Source organism: Capricornis sumatraensis, chromosome 12, assembly GCF_032405125.1.
Source record: "Capricornis sumatraensis isolate serow.1 chromosome 12, serow.2, whole genome shotgun sequence".
NCBI lineage: Eukaryota > Metazoa > Chordata > Mammalia > Artiodactyla > Bovidae > Capricornis > Capricornis sumatraensis.
In genome coordinates this window covers 92115181-92134656 of record NC_091080.1, presented here as the reverse complement: position 1 = coordinate 92134656, position 19476 = coordinate 92115181, and the positions used below count along the sequence as shown (strand labels likewise).

The window sequence follows — 19476 nt, the reverse complement described above, 5'->3', positions numbered from 1 at the left end:
GTACCACAGCTTCTTTATCCATTCATTTACCGATGGACATCTAGGTTGCTTCCACATCCTAGTTGTTGTAAACAGTCCTGCAATGAACACTGAGATACATGTTGTCTTTCAATTATGGTTTCCTCAGAGAACATGCCCAGTAGTGGGATTGTTGGGTCATATGGTAGCTTCATTCCTAGTTTGTTTGTTTTAAGATATCCCCATGCTGTTCTCCACAGTGGCTGTATTAGTTTACATTACAACCAACAGTGCAAGAGAATTCCCTTTCTTCACGCCCTCTCCAGCATTACTAACAATTTCCCTTTATGTCTGTTGGCATTTGCCTTACGTATTGAGGTGGTCTTATGCTGGGTGCATAAATATTTTAAATTGTTATGTATTTCCCTTGGATTGATCCCTTGCTCATTATATAGTGTCTTTCCTTATCTCTTGTAATACTTTTTAAGGTCTGTTTTGTTTGATATGAGAATTGCTACTCCAGTTTTGATTTCCACTTGCATGGAGTATCTTTTTCCATCCTCTCAATTTCAGCCTGTATGTGTCTCTATGTCTGAAGTGGGTCTCTTGTAGACAGCATAGACAGGAGTCTTGTTTTTACATCATTCAGCCAGTCTGTGTCTTTTAGCTGGAGTGTTTAATCCATTCACATGTAGAGTAACTGCTAGTGTCTACGTTCCTGTTGGATTTTCTTAACTGCTCTGGGCTTGTTTTTGTAGGTCTTTTCCTTTCGTTGTGCTTCCTGCCTATAGAAGTCCCTTTAATATTTGTTGTGAAGCTGGTTTGGAGGTGCTAACTTCTCTGAACTTTTGCTTGTCTGTAAAACTTTTATTTCTCCATCAATTTTGAATGAGATCCTTGCCAAGTAGAGTAGCCTTGGTTGTAGGTTTTTTCCCTTTCAGTACTTTAAATATATCCTGCCACTCCCTTCCGGCCTGCAGAGTTTCTGCTGAAAGATCGGCTATTAATCATATGGGGTGTCCCTTGTATGCCACTTGTTGCTTTTCCCTTGCTGCTTTTAATATTTTTCCTTTATGTTTAACCTTTGTCAGTTTGATTAGTATGTGTCTCAACATGCTGGTGCTTTATCCTGAACGGGACTCTCGGCACTTCTTGGACTTTATTATTTCCTTTCCCACATTAGGGAAGTTTTCAACTACAATCCCTTCAAAAATCTCTCAGACGCTTTCTCTTTCTCTTCTTCTTCTGGGAACCCCATAATTTGAATGTTGGTATGTTTAATATTGTTCCAGAGGTCTCTGAGAGTATCCTAAATTATCTTTATTCTTTCTCTTTATTCTGTTTGTTAGCAGTTATTTCCACCATTCTGTCTTCCAGCTCGTTTATCTGTTTTCTGCCTCACTTCCTCTATTGATTTGTTCCATAGTTTCTTTAATTTCAGTAATTGTGTTGTTTGTCACTGTTTATTCTTTATTTCTTCTAGGTCATCATTATATGTGTTAAATAATGCTTGCATTTTTCCCTGCCTATTTCTCAGATTTTGTATCATCTTCACTACCATTACACAGAATTCTTTTCCAGCTAGTTTGCATTTATTGGGTCTTGTGAGTCTTTAACCTTGTTTCTTCATTTGTGCAATATTTCTCTGTCTTTTCACTTTTTTCTAACTTACTGGGTTTGAGGTCTCCTTTTCCCAGGTTTTAGGGCCATCCTTCTTCTCCCTTTTGGCTTCTGCCCTTGGTGGGTGAGGCTGGCCCAAAGGTTTCTGTAGCCTTCGTGTTGGGAAGGCCTTGCACCTGTGCTCTGGTGGGAGGGGGTGAGTGTTTTCCTCTGGCGGGCAGGGCTGTGTGAGGTGGTATGTGGTGGGGTGCCTGTGGGAAGCCTGTCTGCTGATGACTGAGTCTGCGGATTTTTTCTTGCTTGGTGTTTGGGTGAGGTGTCCTGCACTGGGTGCCGCCGGCCGTTGGGTAATGGCGGGTCTTGGGTCCAGCAGGAGGCCTTCACGGCAGCTCTCACTAATCAGTGCTCCCTGGGATCAGGAGTTCACCAGTCCAGGCTACTGCTCTGGACTCACTGCTCTCACTCGAGGCTCAGGCCCGATCTCTGGCCGGGGAACCGAGATCCCGCAAGACGTTTGATGTGGCATTAAAAGGGGATTAAAAGAAACCCACAAAAACAAAAAGTGAAGCAAGAAACAAATGACGAACCCCAGACAACGGGCAAATGTAACATTAGACCCAAAAAAAGGGACAAATACATACACACAGTCGAGCAAAATAGTTCATAGAAAACAAAGCACAAGAAAGTTACCTGGTGAACAGAGGACACTGAGAATAGTGTCGACCAATTAAAACCAAAGCCAGCGAAAACGTAAACCAAAGCAAGACCGAATGAGGGGGCCGACCGGTGAGTGGAGCACACCAGACAGACAAACAGACAAGACGGAACAAAGGGAGAAAAGACAAAGAGCAGGAGGGCAAAGGTAAACAGAAGTTCAGGAAAATATTTCACATATTACAGAACAACCAGAACAGCAAAGAACAGTGAGAAAAACAAACAACAGCAAAAATTAAAGAAAACAAACTGCAGAACCACAAAAAGCCAGAGTGATGAAGAAGTATATAAAGAAAATAAAAAGTGTGATTAAATAAAAGTTCTCAAAAGCTTTAAATAGAACTAGTAATAAAAATAAAACAACCACAGAAAAAAGAAAAAAAATCCAATGATTCAAAATACAATAATAATACATGGTTTTGTTAGATCTCAGCTGTCAGGGCATCCTTCCCCTCACTGTGAATCACAGTCCACCTCCCCTCCCCCGGATGCCCCCCAACTCTGCCCTGGTCTCTAGACCCGCTGTGGGGGCAGCCTACGCTTTCGCCTGGCCCTATTCCCGCACGTCCTTGCCTCCCAGGTCTACAGCTGCCAGAGCTGGGATGTTTTCTTTTGCGGGGAATCTCACTGACTTTTTATATCTTCCACAGACAGAGTCTGCCTAGCTGTTCATGTGGATTTAGTCTGCAGCTTGTACAGCTGGTGGGAAGGTTTTCGATCCTCTTCTTAGCCGCACGGCCCCTGGGGCTAGGCTGAGGTTTTACCTCCACAGCTGCCTGCGTGTCTCTGCAGGGGTTTGCTCCTGAGGCTGCCCTGGAGGACCTGGCTCTGTCCCAGGGAGGACCAGCTATGGAGGGAGCACAGCCGCTTGGACTGTGGGGACCCTGGAAGGGCCAGGTACACAGGGTACCTGGCAGCCAACATGCACAGGAGATATGGCCCTCTTGGAGATTTTGCTAACCTCTGGCAGCTCTGCCTCAGTGAGAATCAAGCGTGGAGGTGGTTCAGCTGCTCAGATCGAGGGGACTCTGTGGCACCAAGTGTGCAGGAACATCAGCGGCCTCGGATGCAGCAGCTACAGCACTCAGTTCAGTTCAGTTCAGTCACCCAGTCGTGTCCGACTCTTTGTGAACCACAGCACCCCAGGCCTCCCTGTCCATCACCAACTGCCAGAGTCTACCCAAACCCCTGTCCACTGAGTCAGTGATGCCATCCAACCATCTCGTCCTTGTTGCCCCCTTCTACTCCTGCCCTCAATCTCTCCCAGCATCAGGGTCTTTTCCAATGAGTCAGCTCTCTGCATCAGGTGGCCAAAGTATTGGAGTTTCAGCTTCAACATCAGTCCTTCCAATGAACACCCAGGACTGATCTCCTTTAGGATGGACTGGTTGGATCTCCTTGCAGTCCAAGGGACTCTCAGGAGTCTTCTCCAACACCACAGTTCAAAAGCATCAATTCTTCTGCACTCAGCTTTCTTTATAGTCCAACTCTCACATCCATACATGACCCCTGGAAAAACCGGGGAGAGAAAGACTACAGTGACGGCTCCACCCCAGGCATGACTCAGCAGCAACGCCCGGCCTCCGTGTCTGCCAGGCGTTCTTCCGAAGGCATTCCGCACCATACTCCCATCCCTCACGACTCCTCCGGCCACCTCCCTGCAGTCAACAGCAGATCTTGCCCTGGGATTGCTCTCCAATCCCCAAGCCCCAGCTCCCAGCCGCCTCTGCGCAGTCCAGAGGACGTGCGTCCCTGCTAGGTACGGAGTGCTGTGGGAAGGACTGTCCGCGTGGTTCTCATTCCATGCAGCAGGTCACGGATGAGCTGCGGCACTCTCCAGGAGCCGCTGATGCTTGTCCTCTGTCCGGAACAGTCTCCCCAACGGGGGATCAGACCCCCGCTTCTGTCCCCCAGCCCCACCTGCTGTCTTGGGTGCAGGTCTGGTCCTGCTCAGTGTCCTCCTTCTCCCTCCTTCCTTCACCCTCCCGGGTTTTGCGTGGATCTCAGCTGGTGCCGGGTGAGATCCTCCGCATCCGAGGGTGTGTTCCCGAGGCATCCGCGAGGGGAGCCGCACTCCAGTCCACCCACCCCTCGTCCTGTCCTCCTGGTTTCCTTTCTTACTGCAAACTGAACTACCATGATGAGATCAGGGGATAGGAAGTTTTCAATGTTTTCGTATAAAGGAATTCTGCTTCTAAGGCAACCGGATTTATTTGTGAGTAAGTTATCATCACACTCGGGTTTCCCTCATAGCTCAGTCAGTAAAGAATCAGCCTGCAGTCCAGGAGGCCTGGGTTCGATCCTTGGGTCCGGAAGATCCCCTGAAGAAGGAAATGGCAACCCACTCTGGTATCCTTGTCTGGAGAAGCCCATGGACAGAGGAGCCTGGCGGGCTGCAGTCCATGGGATCGCAAAGAGTCTGGCACCACTGAGCCACTAACACTTCACTTTATCATCACACTCAATTTAAACTAGGTTATTAAGTAACTACATGGTTGATTTTGTAATCGTAATAATTAAGAAGAAGGATCTATAAGGAAAGGAAAAATAAAAACTAATTGAAACAAGGACTTCTAGGTTTTGACGCATAGAATTTTGTAGCATAATTCCTTTCCATTTTTATTACAAAGACCAAATTACAGTAAAGTCAAAAGGTTTATCAAATATAAATTTTGATAAAATTCAGCAAAAAAATTGCTTTTGGGCCTTAATTATGCTCTTCAATCTATAGTGACATCTATAGGTTTATGTTTTGTATGTACGTTCAACTACATTAGAATAACAAATATATTTAATCTAACTTAAGGCACAAACATTCAGAGGTTAAGTTTCACATTAATCTTGCCATACTTTGTTACGTACAAAGTTCATCTCACTAACATTTTATCAATAATGTATCCACAGATATTTTAGAAAAATATGAATTGACATACATATTCACCTAAAGAATTCATTTTTCACTTGCTTCTAAATTTATTGCATATTATCTGAATCATCACCCAGTGATTGGCAAATTGTTGTGCTTTAAGCACCAGCAAGTGGATTTCAGATTTTCACGTGCAGTATAAGCCTGCAGGAAGAATAGGTCCCCTCGGTGGTTAGAGCCTGATACTAATGACGCAAAGTTCGTAGGATCAAACCCTTTATGAGTAGATTTGCTTTCCATGTGGCAAAAGTCCTGCTCTACCATTTAGAACAGAGGCCAACTTTCAGTCATCTCCTGAGCTACTCACCAGGGAAAGACTAACAGGCAAATGATCTTGGTTCATTTGGTAGCAAAGCTGCCCAGAGCAGGGGCTACTAGTGACATTTAGGACAGCAAGCAACTCTAATCCCAGGTAACATCAAAGTGAGTGAAGTGAAGTGAAGTCGCACAGTCGTGTCTGACTCTTTGCGACCCGTGGACTGTAGCCCACCAAGCTCCTCTGCCCATGGGATTCTCCAGGCAAGAGCACTGGAGTGGGCTGCCATTTCCTTCTCCATGTGACACCTAGGACAGCAAGCAGCTCTAATCCCAGGTAACATCAAAACAAAAGCGAAACACATAACTTTCTTTGAAAGTTGAAATACAGTTGATTTACAATGTCACGTTAGTTTCAGGTGTGCAGTGAAGTGATTCAGTCATTTATATATATTCATTTTTAGATCCTCTTTCCTTATAGGTTATCACAAAATATACACTATACATATAAGTATTATTTATAAATATATTATATATAAACTATTATATGCAAGCCTGTGAAGTTCCGTTAGTTGCGTCCAACTCTTCATGATTCTCCAGGCAATAATACTGGAGCGGGGTGCCATGCCCTCCTCCAGGGGATCTTCCCCACCCAGGGACTGAACCTGCGTCTCTTGTGTCTCCTGCATTTGCAGGCAGGTTCTTCACTACTAGGGCCACCTGAGAAGCCTATTACTATAAAACTATTATATATATACTTATTGTATATAATTATACATATACAAAAAGTTATATAATACTATATATATGTATTTGTATACAATATATAAATATAATATATATACACATTTACAAAGTAAATAACCAACATAACGAACAATAACCAACAACAAAGTTCTACCATCAGTGTGGAGAACTATGCTCAGTATCTTATAATAAAATATAGTTGAAAAAAATCCAGAATATATATATATATACACACACACACCTCTGTGTGTGTGTGTGTGTGTGTGTATATACATGTATAACTGAATCAGTTTGCTTTACATCTTTAACTAATAAAACCTTGTAAATCAACTAGTTCCATTAAAAATAAAATAAAAAATTTTAAAAAGATTTACCTTACATTTGGTTATTATACTGCAGATTTTAAAAAGAAAGAAAAAGCGGCAGCATAAAAATCATCTCACTAGGAGCAGATCTTCACCGAGTTTTTTGTTGACAGTTTAATCTGTTTTGCAGTGTAATAGCATGGCGTATAATGCCCAATTTTGAGTCACAACTGAAATTCCAACTAGGATACAGAAGCCGTATGTGGATAAGACTTTCTTCTTATCATTATCAGCAACAATAGGCAAGCACACACTATACACATACCCTTTACAGAAAGACAACTCGAAGTATTAACATAATTGACCAACCAACTCAGACCCAAGAATCAAAGAGGCTGCCGCTTGCTAACTGCTGGCATCCTCAGGGAAGGGCTGCCTCCTGTTCTTTGTTCCTTTCCCTGTACGAAGCTCAAAGACGATCACAATATCAATAACAAAACCAGATTCAGCTGTTACAGAACAATTATACGCCACGCTTGTGTTCTCTGTTCAATAAAAAAGAAAAGCCACAAGGAGGGTCAAAATTGAAGATGGCTGAGGTGAGAGCAATTTATTGCTGTGTATTGATTCTCTCTATAGCTTACCTTCTGAAGTTTGCAAGCCTTTTAATTTAGCAGGCCTTTGAACATGTGTGCTGTTTTTATTTAGCTGTGATTTCAAAAAAAACAACATGAAGCTGTAATATCTTCTGCCTAACTAAGAAACAGAGAGCCCGCTGGGTTTTTACTATGAGTTGGACGTCTTAATTAATGTAGCTCATGTGTTAAATCAACTATTGATTATCTTTACTTTTAAATTTTCTATTGTGGTAAAAGTAATATCAATATAAAGCATCCTATTGAACCACATTGAACTGTATAGTTTGTGGCTCTAAGTACACTGCGTTGTTGTGCAACTGAAACTATCATCCATCTCCTGAATTTTTCACTTTCCTAAACTGAAGCTCTGCCCCCGTTAATCACTGACTCCTCATCCCTCCTCGACACCCCCACCTCGGGCCCTGACACCCACCAGTGCACTTCCTGACACTATGATTTGACTATTCTAAGCATTCCGTATAAGTATCTGCACCTACTGTGTACTGGAATGCATTTTTAAGGCTAACTTCATATATGTCCTACAAACAGACTGTACCTTCTTTCCCCACCCCCCCCCCGAGATATACAGTAGAAATGAACTATTAATTAAACAGCCCACTCCAGTCTGATTTTGATCCCATCACTCCACCAAAGCTGCCCTGATGAGAAAACCAAGGACTCCCGGTCACTAAGCCTGGCAGCGAGTCTCTATCTGTCCACTTGACTTCTCAGTGGTATTTATTGACGGTTAATCATTCCTCCTGCCTCCTGCTCCTCCCGCTCTCCCTGCGGGGCTCCCAGGACGCCTCCCTCTCCTGGTTTGCCTCCCTCCCCCTGTGCTGCAGAACCTCCCGCTTGGCTCTGCTCCTCGGTTCAGTCCCCAGTCCTCCTTCCTTCATATAAGATTAGTGACCTCATTCAGCGTCAAGGCCTCAATAGCACAAACACGCCAGAGATCCCAACACTGCTTCTCCAGTCTGAACAGCACCCAAGTTCCAGACACCAGTTGTTGCTATTATTTAGTTGCTAACTCCTGTCCAGCTCTGTGACCTCATGGACTGCAGCACACCAGGCTTCCCTGTCCTTCACCATCTCCCAGGGGTTGCTCAAACTCATGCCCATCGAGTCCGTGATGCCATCCAGCCATCTCATCCTCTGTCATCCCCTCTCCTCCTGCCTTCCATCTTTCCCAGCATCAGGGTCTTTTCCAATGAGTCAGCTCTTCGCATCAGATGGCCAAGTATTGGAGTTTCAGCTTCGGCATCAGTCCTTCCAATGAATATTTGGGGTTGATTTCCTTTAAGAAACCCTTTATGCATCAGACTCAATAACCCGTCACAAACTCAGCACCTCCATGACGATGGGTAAGAGGCACTTCTAACTTTGTGTTTCCAGAATCCACCCTGTTTCCTTTGCCCTCAGCCCGTTCTTCTCTCATTCAGTGTCAACGCCAGCATTCCAGCTGCTCAAACTAGAAATATTCAGGGTCACGCTAAAGTCTTTGCCTCTTCTCTCACCGAATTTCCATCAGGAAATCCCAGCGGGCCTTGCTTTGACGTGGACTTTAGACACGAGCCACTTCTCACCGCTGCAGCGCCTACCGTCCCGGTCTGAGTCGCATCACCACCTGCTGGACGAGAGCCTCCTCACTGGACTCAGCTCCACTCCTGCCCGTTGACAGTACATCCTCATCACAGCAGGTGGAGTGAAGATCCTTCCGGAACTGAGGCAACATCCTCTCCTCAGGACTCTCCAGTGCGTTCCTACTTCACGCAGAGTAACTGCCGCGGCCCTCCCAGGAGCCCACCAGACCCGGGATGGGCCGGTCCTGGTTGCCGCCTCCTCTTGCTTTCTCTGCTCAGCCACGCTGGCCTTCTAGCTGCTCCTTAGTCACAGCGCACCCGGCCCTGCCTCAGGACCTCTGTGTTCCCACTGCTCAGCCTGCAGAACCCCGCCTTCACGCCTGCAGAGTGGGCAGACTTCCTGCAGCTCATCACTCCAAGCTCTTCATGTCAGTGAGATCTTATCTGTCTACTGAGCTCAAAAGGCCAACTGCGTATCGACCACGTCTCGGCCTTGTTTGTGTTATTTCTGATTTGCGTTTAGTACTATCAATGCACCATCTACTTAGCCCACTTATACTGCATAGTGTTTGTCTTCCCCAGCAAAATATGAGCCCCTGACAAAGACAGAGGGACTTTTGTGGTTTTGTTCACCATGATTTTGTACACAGGACACAGTTAGTAAATATTTCCTCAATAAACGAGTTGGAATATTTTTTCCATTTGAAGGTGTTATTTTTCAATAAACTCTAAAACTGCTTTGTTTTCTTACAGCTTAGAGTTCCGTTTTCGGTAGTCTTCTGAAATTTATATTCCAAAGATCAACATCAATGTCCAGGAAGATAACTCTATTGAGAAGTCTCAAGGCACTTAATTTGCATTTAATAAATCTATAAAGGTATCAGGTATCACACAAGTCTTATTCATTCAGTTACACTGCTTTCCTCATCTACTGTGTTCAACCTCACACCATATTTTCCCATAGTAGAAATGGAATCATTTTCTAAAATTGGTTGCAACTGCTTCTGTGCACCCCTTGGTTCAGAGCTTTTCCCTTTTGCTTCTGTAGCTTACTTCCTTGAGACAACACATTCATCTCCATAATAATTAATTCTAACCCCAGCATGCCCGATCCAAGTAATTTTTATGGGTCAATAGGACCAAATGTTCTTCCTGTGATGATAAGACATTGTATTTACATCCAAATGAGTCCACATTTAATTGTTATGTGTTCAATTTAATGCAACTGTGCCTGAGAGCATTAAAAAGCAATGGCAGGCATTTGTTTGAATTTAGAAATTCATTCATCAGAGTAACATAGGTTCTTTTGCTTAAAATGAAAACAGTCTTCTGTAAGTTGCAGCTCAGAAGTCTCACAATGACAAAAATAATATAAAAATTACTCTAAATTTGTAGGAAAAACATGCATAAAGCTTAAAGAGAATATATCAACTGATAAAATGTTGGGTGATGGTATAAGTTATTTGCACTTTTTTTTTGTATGTCTGTTTTGCAAAATTTCTGCAATAAGTATGTATTACTGATATAATCAGAAAAATAAAAAAACTTTATTCAGGAGTTAATGACACCCAATTCTAGGATTCTGAAACCAATGCACATTCGCAATGTAAGCAGTGTCTCCTAGTGAAGCGTTGTGACTCACCAGCGTTACGCCATCATCGTTTTTCTCATTAACGTTTCCTCCACAGGACAGGAAGTGTTTGACGTCTGTTAACATGCTCACTGGTCTTTGAAGCTTCATCTGCCGCAGTGAAGTGAGATCCACTCCTGGAGGGAAGGGGGGAGAGCCTTTCAGACACAATGTAGAGCTGTTTCTCAGCTGCTGGGGGTAAAAATTCCATCTTATCTTGTATATTTCAGTGTGTTCCTCTTTGAAGCCCCACTTCCACTTTGAATTCTCATTCAAAGCAGCTATAACTGTTTCTCTTGGCATGCAGTCTTACTTCCAGTCAGAAGATAGTCTTGAATAATTTTCCTTTTATATCCCCAAATATGACAGAATGCCTTAGCCATGGGGATCTCTCCATGGATTTCTGTTTTCCTATAAATCATCAGCAGAGACTGCCCAAAGTATTGTAAAGTACCTGGACTGAATTGAAATGAGTTTAAAGACATGCTTTCTGTTCCCTATGATTTTCTCTTTAAAATAGCTGCTTCTAAAAGGAATGGAATAAAAAAAGGATTTAGTGGGAAAACTGGAAATTTTTGGATAAAGGCTGTGTTATAGATAACATTATTGTACCAGTGTTTGGATAAATGCACCATTCATTCGCACATGCTAAGTCGCTTCAGTCATGTCTGACTCTTCTCGACTCCATGGGCCATAACCTACCAGGCTCCTCTGTCCATGGGATTCTCTAGGCAAGAATACTGGAGTGGGTTGCCATGCCCTCCTCCAGGGGATCTTCCCAACTCAGGGACTGAATCTGTGCCTCTTATGTCTCCTACCTTGGGAGGTGAGTTCTTTACCACTTGCACCAGCTGGGAAGCCCAGGGCTGTGTACATTGTGAATGTGAGAAGAAGCTGGGTGAAGGGTACCTGGGATCTCTCTGTACTATTTTTACAAATTTCCTGTATATCTAAAATGTCTTTAAAATATTTTTAAAGGATGCTCCAATTGATCCTTTCATGACGACTAATGCTAATAAGAAGAAATAAACTGAGGGGAGAACTGAGAACTGGGCTTCACTGAGGTGGGTGGCTTATGCAGCAAAGATTCAGGTCAGCTCACCTGTTCACACCTCTGTGCTGTGCTTAGTCAGTCACTCAGATGTGTCTGACTCTTTGAGACCCCATGGACTGTAGCCCACCAGGCTCCTCTATCCATGGGGATTCTCTAGGAAAAAATATGGGAGTGTGTTGCCATGCCCTCCTCCAGGGGATCTTCACAGCCCAGCATTCAAACCCAGGTCTCTAGCATTGCAGATGGATTCTTTTCCATCTGAGCCATCAGGGAAGTCCAAGAATACTGGAGTGGGTAGCCTATCCCTTCTCCAGGGGAACTTCCCAACCCAGGAATCTAACGGGAGTCTCCTGCATTGCAGATGGATTCTTCACCAGCTGAGCTACCAGGGAAGCACATTCATGCCTGTATCCAACCTGAGCTTTCACGGTGGCATTATCTCCATGGTAGCGAGTATTTCTCTGCATTTCTGCATCTCCTGTTCCTAGCCCTGGTTCCTGGACATATGAGGTGTTTACTAAGGGGAAATAATCCACATCATTCCAAATGAAAGTAGCAATAATGGAAACACTGATATTAGTGATGCTGTTCAAGATGCAGGTGACATGAGATGACATCTGTATCTGAGCAAGTGCTTGCTGTGAGCCAGCTACACTCCTGAGAATTTCTCTCTCTCGTCTGATTGAATCCTTGCTGCAAAAATGGCAAGACAGCAGTGGGCTCGACCAAAAACGACAGTGCGGTCCTCCTGGCTCCCGTGGACCGTAGCTGTCTTCCCCAGGGTGGGACTCTGGGAAAGTGATTTAGACTCGCCTTCCATAACCTCCATCACAGATAAAGTACACATCCCAGAGGAACAAAGCTAGTGGTAACACTTGTAAGACCCGGCTGCTTGGCAGAGGCTGGCATAGTGCCCATCAGCGGTCATGTCCCCTGTGAGCATGCCACACCGGCCTTACTGCAGCCCTCCTTCCCTGAGCTTGGACGAAGTCCAGAGCAGAGATGGTCCAGAGCTTCAGTGCTGTGTCTTGCACTTATTAGCTGTACTGATGGGGTCAGGTAACTTATCCGCTGCCTCAGTTTCTGCATCTGCAAAAGGGGCTGACAGTTTATTCCACTAGTCGGCATGAGAATGACTCAAAGCACACACAGCACAGAAAACATAGCTTCCAGGAAGCACTCGATGAAAGGGACCCATTGTTTTAGTATTAGTCAGCCTTCCGGTCCAAGCATCACCTGCCACTCATTCGGGGATGTTTTCCTTTACAATAAGGAGGCAGGGAGAGATCAAACAAAGTGAAGCCAAAAGCGCAGCTCATTTCAAACACTCTGTTCAACGTAAACCCAGTGTAGTGGAAACAGGAAGGAGAATCACCAGCAGCCATATCTCAGCTTCCTGGTCATCAGAAGTCAAAACTAACAGATTTCCCCAATGGGCACACTGGCGGTTTCTTAAGAACCAGCTAACACTGTCACTGTCCTCTTTCTTCAAGGATTTCGGAATTTGACCCGGGATTTATACTTGGAAAACACTATTTCTCAGATGTCAGTGTTCAGTTTGGATGTTGAAGTAGCAGAAAACCCTGATGGTTACAGCACTCTATGGCTTTGCTCACTTTTAAATGCTGCATGCTTACTGACATGGTATGTATCTTCTAGAGAACTATTTAAACATGCAATTAACGTTGAGTGATAAAAAAAAGAATAGGGCCCAGATGAAAGACACAAATTAAAACAGAAATGAGCTGTCACTCATTTCTGCCTTATTCATATTACAACATGTTATGGGAAACAATCTGTTTCTGGTCGCTGCTGTAAAGATATGACTGGAAGGATATGACATTGTATCCCTGTATTTTAAAACTTGATTTTGAATCAAATATGATACCAAGTAAGACATAACTTTTGGATTTTTGTACTGTGTTCAGGGAAAAAAAGCACAGATATATTTTTGGTAAAACAATAGAATGGAAATTCCCTCATTTCTTGGTCAAACAAATTTCTTAAGACACCCCTGGGAAAAAACCAACCGTGATGACTACAGCCCATAAGAAACCTATTATTTTGTGGTGGGTAACTGGCCAATCTGAAGCTGAAGCTCCAATACTTTGACCACCTGATGTGAAGAAGTGACTCATTGGAAAAGACCCTGATGCTGGGAAAGATTGAAGGTGGGAGGAGAAGGGGACAACAGAGGATGAGATGGTTGGATGGCATCACCGACTTGGTGGACATGAGTTTGAGCAAGCTCCAGGAGTTGGTGATGGACAAGGAGGCCTGGTGTGCTGCAGTCCATGGGGTCGCAAAGAGTCAGACACGACTGAGCGGCTGAGCTGAACTGGCCAATCCTCGCTTTTTTATTTTCAAACAAGTTTTTGAAAAAACTAATGGCCGGCCTGCTTAGATTGACTTCCCAGCTGGCGCCAGTGGTAAAGAACCCGCCTGCCTGAGCAGGAGACGCGGGCTCCATCCATAGAACCCGCCTGCCTGAGCAGGAGATGCGGGCTCTATCCATAGAACCCGCCTGCCTGAGCAGGAGACGCGGGCTCCATCCATAGAACCCGCCTGCCTGAGCAGGAGACGCGGGCTCCATCCATAGATCTAGAAGGCCCTCTGGCAACGCACTCCAGTATTCTTGCCTGGAAAATCCCATGGACACAAGATTCTGGCAGGCTTTCCTTATGGCTCAGCTGGTAAAGAATCTGCCTGCAACGTGGGAGACCTGGGTTCAATCCCTGGGTTGGGAAGATCCCCTGGAGAAGGGAATGGCTACCCACTCCAGTATTCTGGTCTGGAGAATTCCATGGAGTGTATAGTCCATGGGGTTGAAAGAGTTGGACACAACTGAAGTGTATTAATCTAACAATCTGCTCAGATTTATTATTTTGATTGGAGTTTAGTAATTTTTTTGTTTAATTAAGAACATAAGAAACTAATCATTTACCTGACATGCACAAGTTATTACACGTGATACAAATTATTATTGCCTGATTACATTTGATCATATCAATAAATGCTTGTGTGGAACGGAAAAGACATTAACACCTCAGGTTAATCTGAACTTTATCTTAACTTTCCTTAACTGTCGCTCCTAAGGTAATATCATTTTGCAACAATTCAGCTTTTCCTTTTCTCCATTATCAATCCTGTATTGGGGATACTCTCTGCTGCTTTCAAAGATAATTTTATCGTTAGGCTATGATATGACCCATCCCATGACTATACAGTGGGAATCGTTAAGCTCCGAGAATTGCATCTAATTTCAGTTTTTGTCTTCTTGGTAAGCTTTCTAAGAGATCCAATACTTCAAAGAAAAAGGGTTAACAGGCAAATAAAGGCGTTGCAGCAGAGAAAAATAAACCAGGGATGCCAGACAGGTGTCATAAACCTCTACCAAATCCTTTCCTCCAACTCTGACCACAAGTATACTGCAGGACTGTCCTCGGCAAACTGGGATCACTGTCACCCCCAAGATGGGTGATTCTGAAGGGGCTAGTGCAGGAACAGCATTCTGAATGAACTTTGCTAAGTGGGAGGAATATACAAGGTCATCTGGAGACTGAAAAATCTGGAAGTCCTGTGAAAACTGCGGAGGGAGGGCTAAGGCTGGAGGCAAGACGACTAGTGTCTAAGGCTGTTCCAGAACATATAGAAAGACCAGAGTGTTAATCAAGGCAGCGACAGCTTGGCTGGGGACATACGCGAGCATATTACAGAGATGAGAAAAAGGCTCTGTGAGATTTGGTGACAATTCAATGGGAGGGATTTAGGAGAAGAAAAGTAATGGTCAAGTGTTCAGTTTCCTGGGTGCAAAGGCAAGCAGTGCAGAGGGCGTATGAAAGGGCAACAAGAAGTCCATATCGGACAGATTATTTCAACTTATCTGACATCCAAGTCAAAGACGCAGGACAGGTAACAAAGCTGCAGATCCAAGGTCTGGAAAGATGTCTAAGCTTCAGCAATGTCCCTGGGGTCAGGTGGGCGATAAGTACTCGAGGAAAGGGAGAGATGAGCCAGAGACAGTGTGTGGAGAGAAGATGCTCAAAGACAAAGCCCTGGGGACAACCTACGTTTTGGCTTCTGGGTGCATAAGCAGCGCATCCAAAGGAAAGTAAGAGCAGGGAGAAAAGCGATGGGACATTCGTAGAGGGGAGACTTCAGAGCAGAGTGGGAGCAAGGTCACTGGATGTCACAGGCAGGGGAGGTAAAGAAATACTGAACAGGAAATTGGCAGCTGGACAGAGAACAAGGGCAGCGGCAGTCACTGAAGGGCGTTTCCAGGCCAGTGGGGGTAGGAGCTGAATGTCGGTGGGCTCAGTGGAGAAGGTAGGGAACTCAGAAGATAAATGTGAGCTCCTTCTTTTAAAAGGATGCATTTGAAAGAAAGGAGAACGGGCTACAGGTGAAGTTATATGTAGAGCAAAGTAAAAAAGTTTTGCTTTATGTTTCCTGGCCTTGGAAAAAACACCTCTATGTTTTCCAATAGACATGTACAGATGTGAGAGGTGGACCATAAGGAAGGCTGATCCCAGAATTGATGCTTTTGAATTGTGGTGTTGGAGAAGCCTTTTGAGAGTTCCTTGGACTGCAAGAAGATCCAACCAGTCCATCCTAAAGGAGATCAACCCTGAATACTCATTGGAAGGACTGATGCTGAAGCTGAAACTCCTAATACTTTGGCCAGCTGATGTGAAGAGCCGACTCATTGGAAAAGACCCTGATGCTGGGAAAGATTCAAGGCAGGAGGAGAAGGGGACGACAGAGGATGAGATGGTTGAATGGCATCACCGACTCAATGGACATGAATTTGAGCAGACTCTGGGAGATAGTGGAGTGCTTCAGTCCGTGGGGTTGAAAAGAGTCAGACACGACTTAGCGACTGAACAAGAACAACATTTTGCCCACGGTGAGCATCCTTCCTGGATACCTCGAGCTCCCCCAGCAGCGCTTCTTTCTCTGCCAGCTCATTTTACCATCAATTTGCTTTTCTCGAACACCAGCTGCTTTGCTGCACACCGGAGATGTCACAGGCATCAGATGCTCGATCAGAACTCCTCAGTCTTGTCTTCCAGCCCAGGAAGCTCAGGCAGTGAGCTGAGGTTAATTGCTGTGCCCATGTGTACAGCGTATGTCGGTGGTGACAGTACAATTAGAACTTGTGACCAGCGATTTTCCGTGTAATCAACTTGCTCATGACCCGGCCTGCCTCTTGCCACATGCGTCCTGGTGGGACAGCAAGATAAGCACCCCAATTTGAAATGGGGTGACGCAGAGGGAAAACTCCAGCTGCTCCAGCGCCGAGTGAGAAGACCGCGGTGCACCGAATGATGAAAATCCCATCTTGGAATATGAGAGATTTCTAACAGTATCAGTCTATGCTGTCACAACAGATCACTCTGAAAGGGCACTAGCAAGGGAGGGCTCAGGAAATAAATCGAATTAGACAGTATTTACTGGAACTATGGCAGCGGACCTAGATAAGGAGGAGGGATGCGGGCAGAAACGGAACCAGATTGTGAGCGGGGTGAGGGAGGGGCAGACGACTGCAAGGCAGAGGCCGGGGCAGGGGCAGCAACAAATGGAAAACAGAATTAAAAATGTAAGAGATATTAAATTGAATTTGTTCTGGCAAACATGCATTTCACAAACAGATTGTGACAGCCAGCATCCTGATGGATTTTCCTCCCAACCGTCCAGCCAGTATCTCCCTTTTATTTTTTTCCTTAATCATTTTTAAAATCAGGAATGCACTTATCTTTCTTTATATGGAATAGCAATACCACTCCTGCAAATATTCAGTGTTCTCGTGGAACAAAATCTTCTTGTGAGTTGGAAAAGCGTAGAAGAAAAGCTAATTATTTTACAAATAAAGATGCTTAATTTGTTTCCAAACAGAAAGAGCTACAACTGTAGCTATTAGGAAAACAGATGAATGAGAAGAACAGGAAACTAGGCTACAAAAGCGAAAGTGAAAGTCGTTCAGTCGCGTCCGATTCGTTGTGACCTGGGATCCTCCAGGCCAGAATACTGGAGTGGGGAGCCCTTCCCTTCTCCAGGGGACCTTCCCAACCCAGGGATGGAACCCAGGTCTCCCACATTGCAGGCAGATTCTTTACCAGCTGAGCCACAGGGAAGCCGAAGAATACTGGAGTGGGTAGCTGTTCCCTTCTCCAGGAGATCTTCCCGACCCAGGAATCGAACTGGGGTCTCCTGCATTGCAGGCGGATTCTTTACCAACTGAGCTATGAGGGAAGCCCACGCTACAAAAGTGGCCCAGCTGATTAAGACAGCCCCAGATAGGCCCTTTCTTCACTCAGAGACACCCCACGTTTTGCAAAGATCCAAATAACAAACCTCCTGACAGTGGAATGTGCGCAGCTTTCAGCTTGTTCCCTTTGGAAGCCGTGGGGTCTGACTCTGACAACTCATAGCTGACGAGATGTGAGAAAGTTCGAGGTCCCTTCTGCAGGAAGGAGCAGGTACCAGGGAGTGACTCCACTGTGCCGCCTGTCCCCCCAGGGATGTGACTCGTGACCCACAGCTCAGCTCACACTGTCTCCAGTGAAGATAACATCCCTCACCTTGCTTTCAGAATTAATGAGACAATTTTTTTTAAGAACCCATGGCTGCGAAGCACTAATTATTATTATTCTAAGCCATCCTCAGAATAAACCTTTTGAGAGGCACGATCTGGAGGAGGTGCAGGGCCCACAGAACAAAGAGGCAGCTGTGCAGGCTTTTCTGGGAGGTGAGAAGCGCACAGTCTCAGCACGGCGTGCCCCTCGGACATGCTACACTGTTTCTCTGACAAAAGATCACACTTGAAGGGACTGGAGTTTCTTTGGTGTTATTTATACCTGAACCACGGAAAGAAAAAAAAAAAAAAAAAAAACTAAAGACGGGGCATACTTCTTCAGTTTAAGACCATATGGAACTCAGGGTTTCTAATGCCTCCCACTTGACCAAGGCTGGACTTACTCATGAAATTACACACCGGGGCTGTGCAATTAAGCATTCTCTGTCAGGAGACATATCTGGGTCCCCAGCCTCAGCTTTTCAGGATGGCACCAGGACTGACCGTGGCTTTCTTCTGACAAGGGTTGAGCTTCCAGGTGCCCCAGGAATGGATGCAGAGATGCTGGGCAGACTGCCCTTGACTTGAGCCCTCGCTCACCTGCATGAGATGCTTAGGAGGCTGGACATATTCTCCCAAGAAAAGACACTGCACGTGACCTCGCGCTCATTAGCCCCAGATCCAGTTGTGCTGATTCACTTCTCTTCCCCTCCCAGGAGACAAGACATTATAATTCCAAACCCAGTCCCGCTAATTAGGGACTTTGGGGCCCTGTTAAAATGTCCCTTTACGGTTGGCCTCCAGATTTATGCCAGCTTGCAAACGTGCGGTGATGAAACTGACTACAAAACGCTGCCCAGAACGAGACCTCATTTCACACAATCAAGGGGAATGCCATCTGTCTGCACTCACGCCTAAAATATATGCACTAAGAATTCGACCATTCTCTCTCTTCATCTACTGTTCCATGGCTTTCGCAACATCAGCCTACCATGTTCATCCAGGTAGGTCAGCAGGATGGAGCTCGAGTCAGTGCCTTCCGTGGCATAATCCAGTGGGATGTTTCCATTGACGTCCTGGAGAAGGACGTTGGCTCCAGCCTACAAGCGGAAAAGAAAAATGAACATGGACACGGTTAGCATAAGGGCTACCCAGGTGGCTCAGTGGTAAAGAATCTGCCTGCCAATGCAGAGACTCGGGTTCCATCCCCGAGCTGGGAAGATCCCCTGGAGAAGGAAATGGCAACCCACCCTAGTGTTCTTGCCAGAGAATCCCATGGAGAGAGGAGCCTGGCGGGCTACAGTCCATGGGGTAGAAAAGAGTCGGACATGACTGAGCAAATTAACATCAACAACTGTTAACACAGAAAGCAGATCAAAACTTGCATTTCTATCCTATTTAGGAAACTGACCCAGGAAAGTTTGCATTAGATACAGCTGGAAGGATCCCATAGGAAATTGGAGTTATTTTTT

General features: G+C 45.1%; 1 protein-coding gene across 1 annotated transcript in view; it reads right to left on the bottom strand.

Moving 5' to 3' along the window:
• MYO16 (myosin XVI) overlaps positions 1-19476 on the bottom strand; it is a 397000-nt gene that overhangs the window by 307660 nt on the left and 69864 nt on the right. Inside the window, exons 4-5 of the mRNA XM_068984571.1 lie at positions 18996-19104; positions 10389-10513 (exon numbers count right to left, since the gene is read on the bottom strand). Of these exons, the coding sequence (XP_068840672.1) occupies positions 10389-10513; positions 18996-19104 (234 nt within the window). The remainder of the gene's footprint in view (positions 1-10388; positions 10514-18995; positions 19105-19476) is intronic.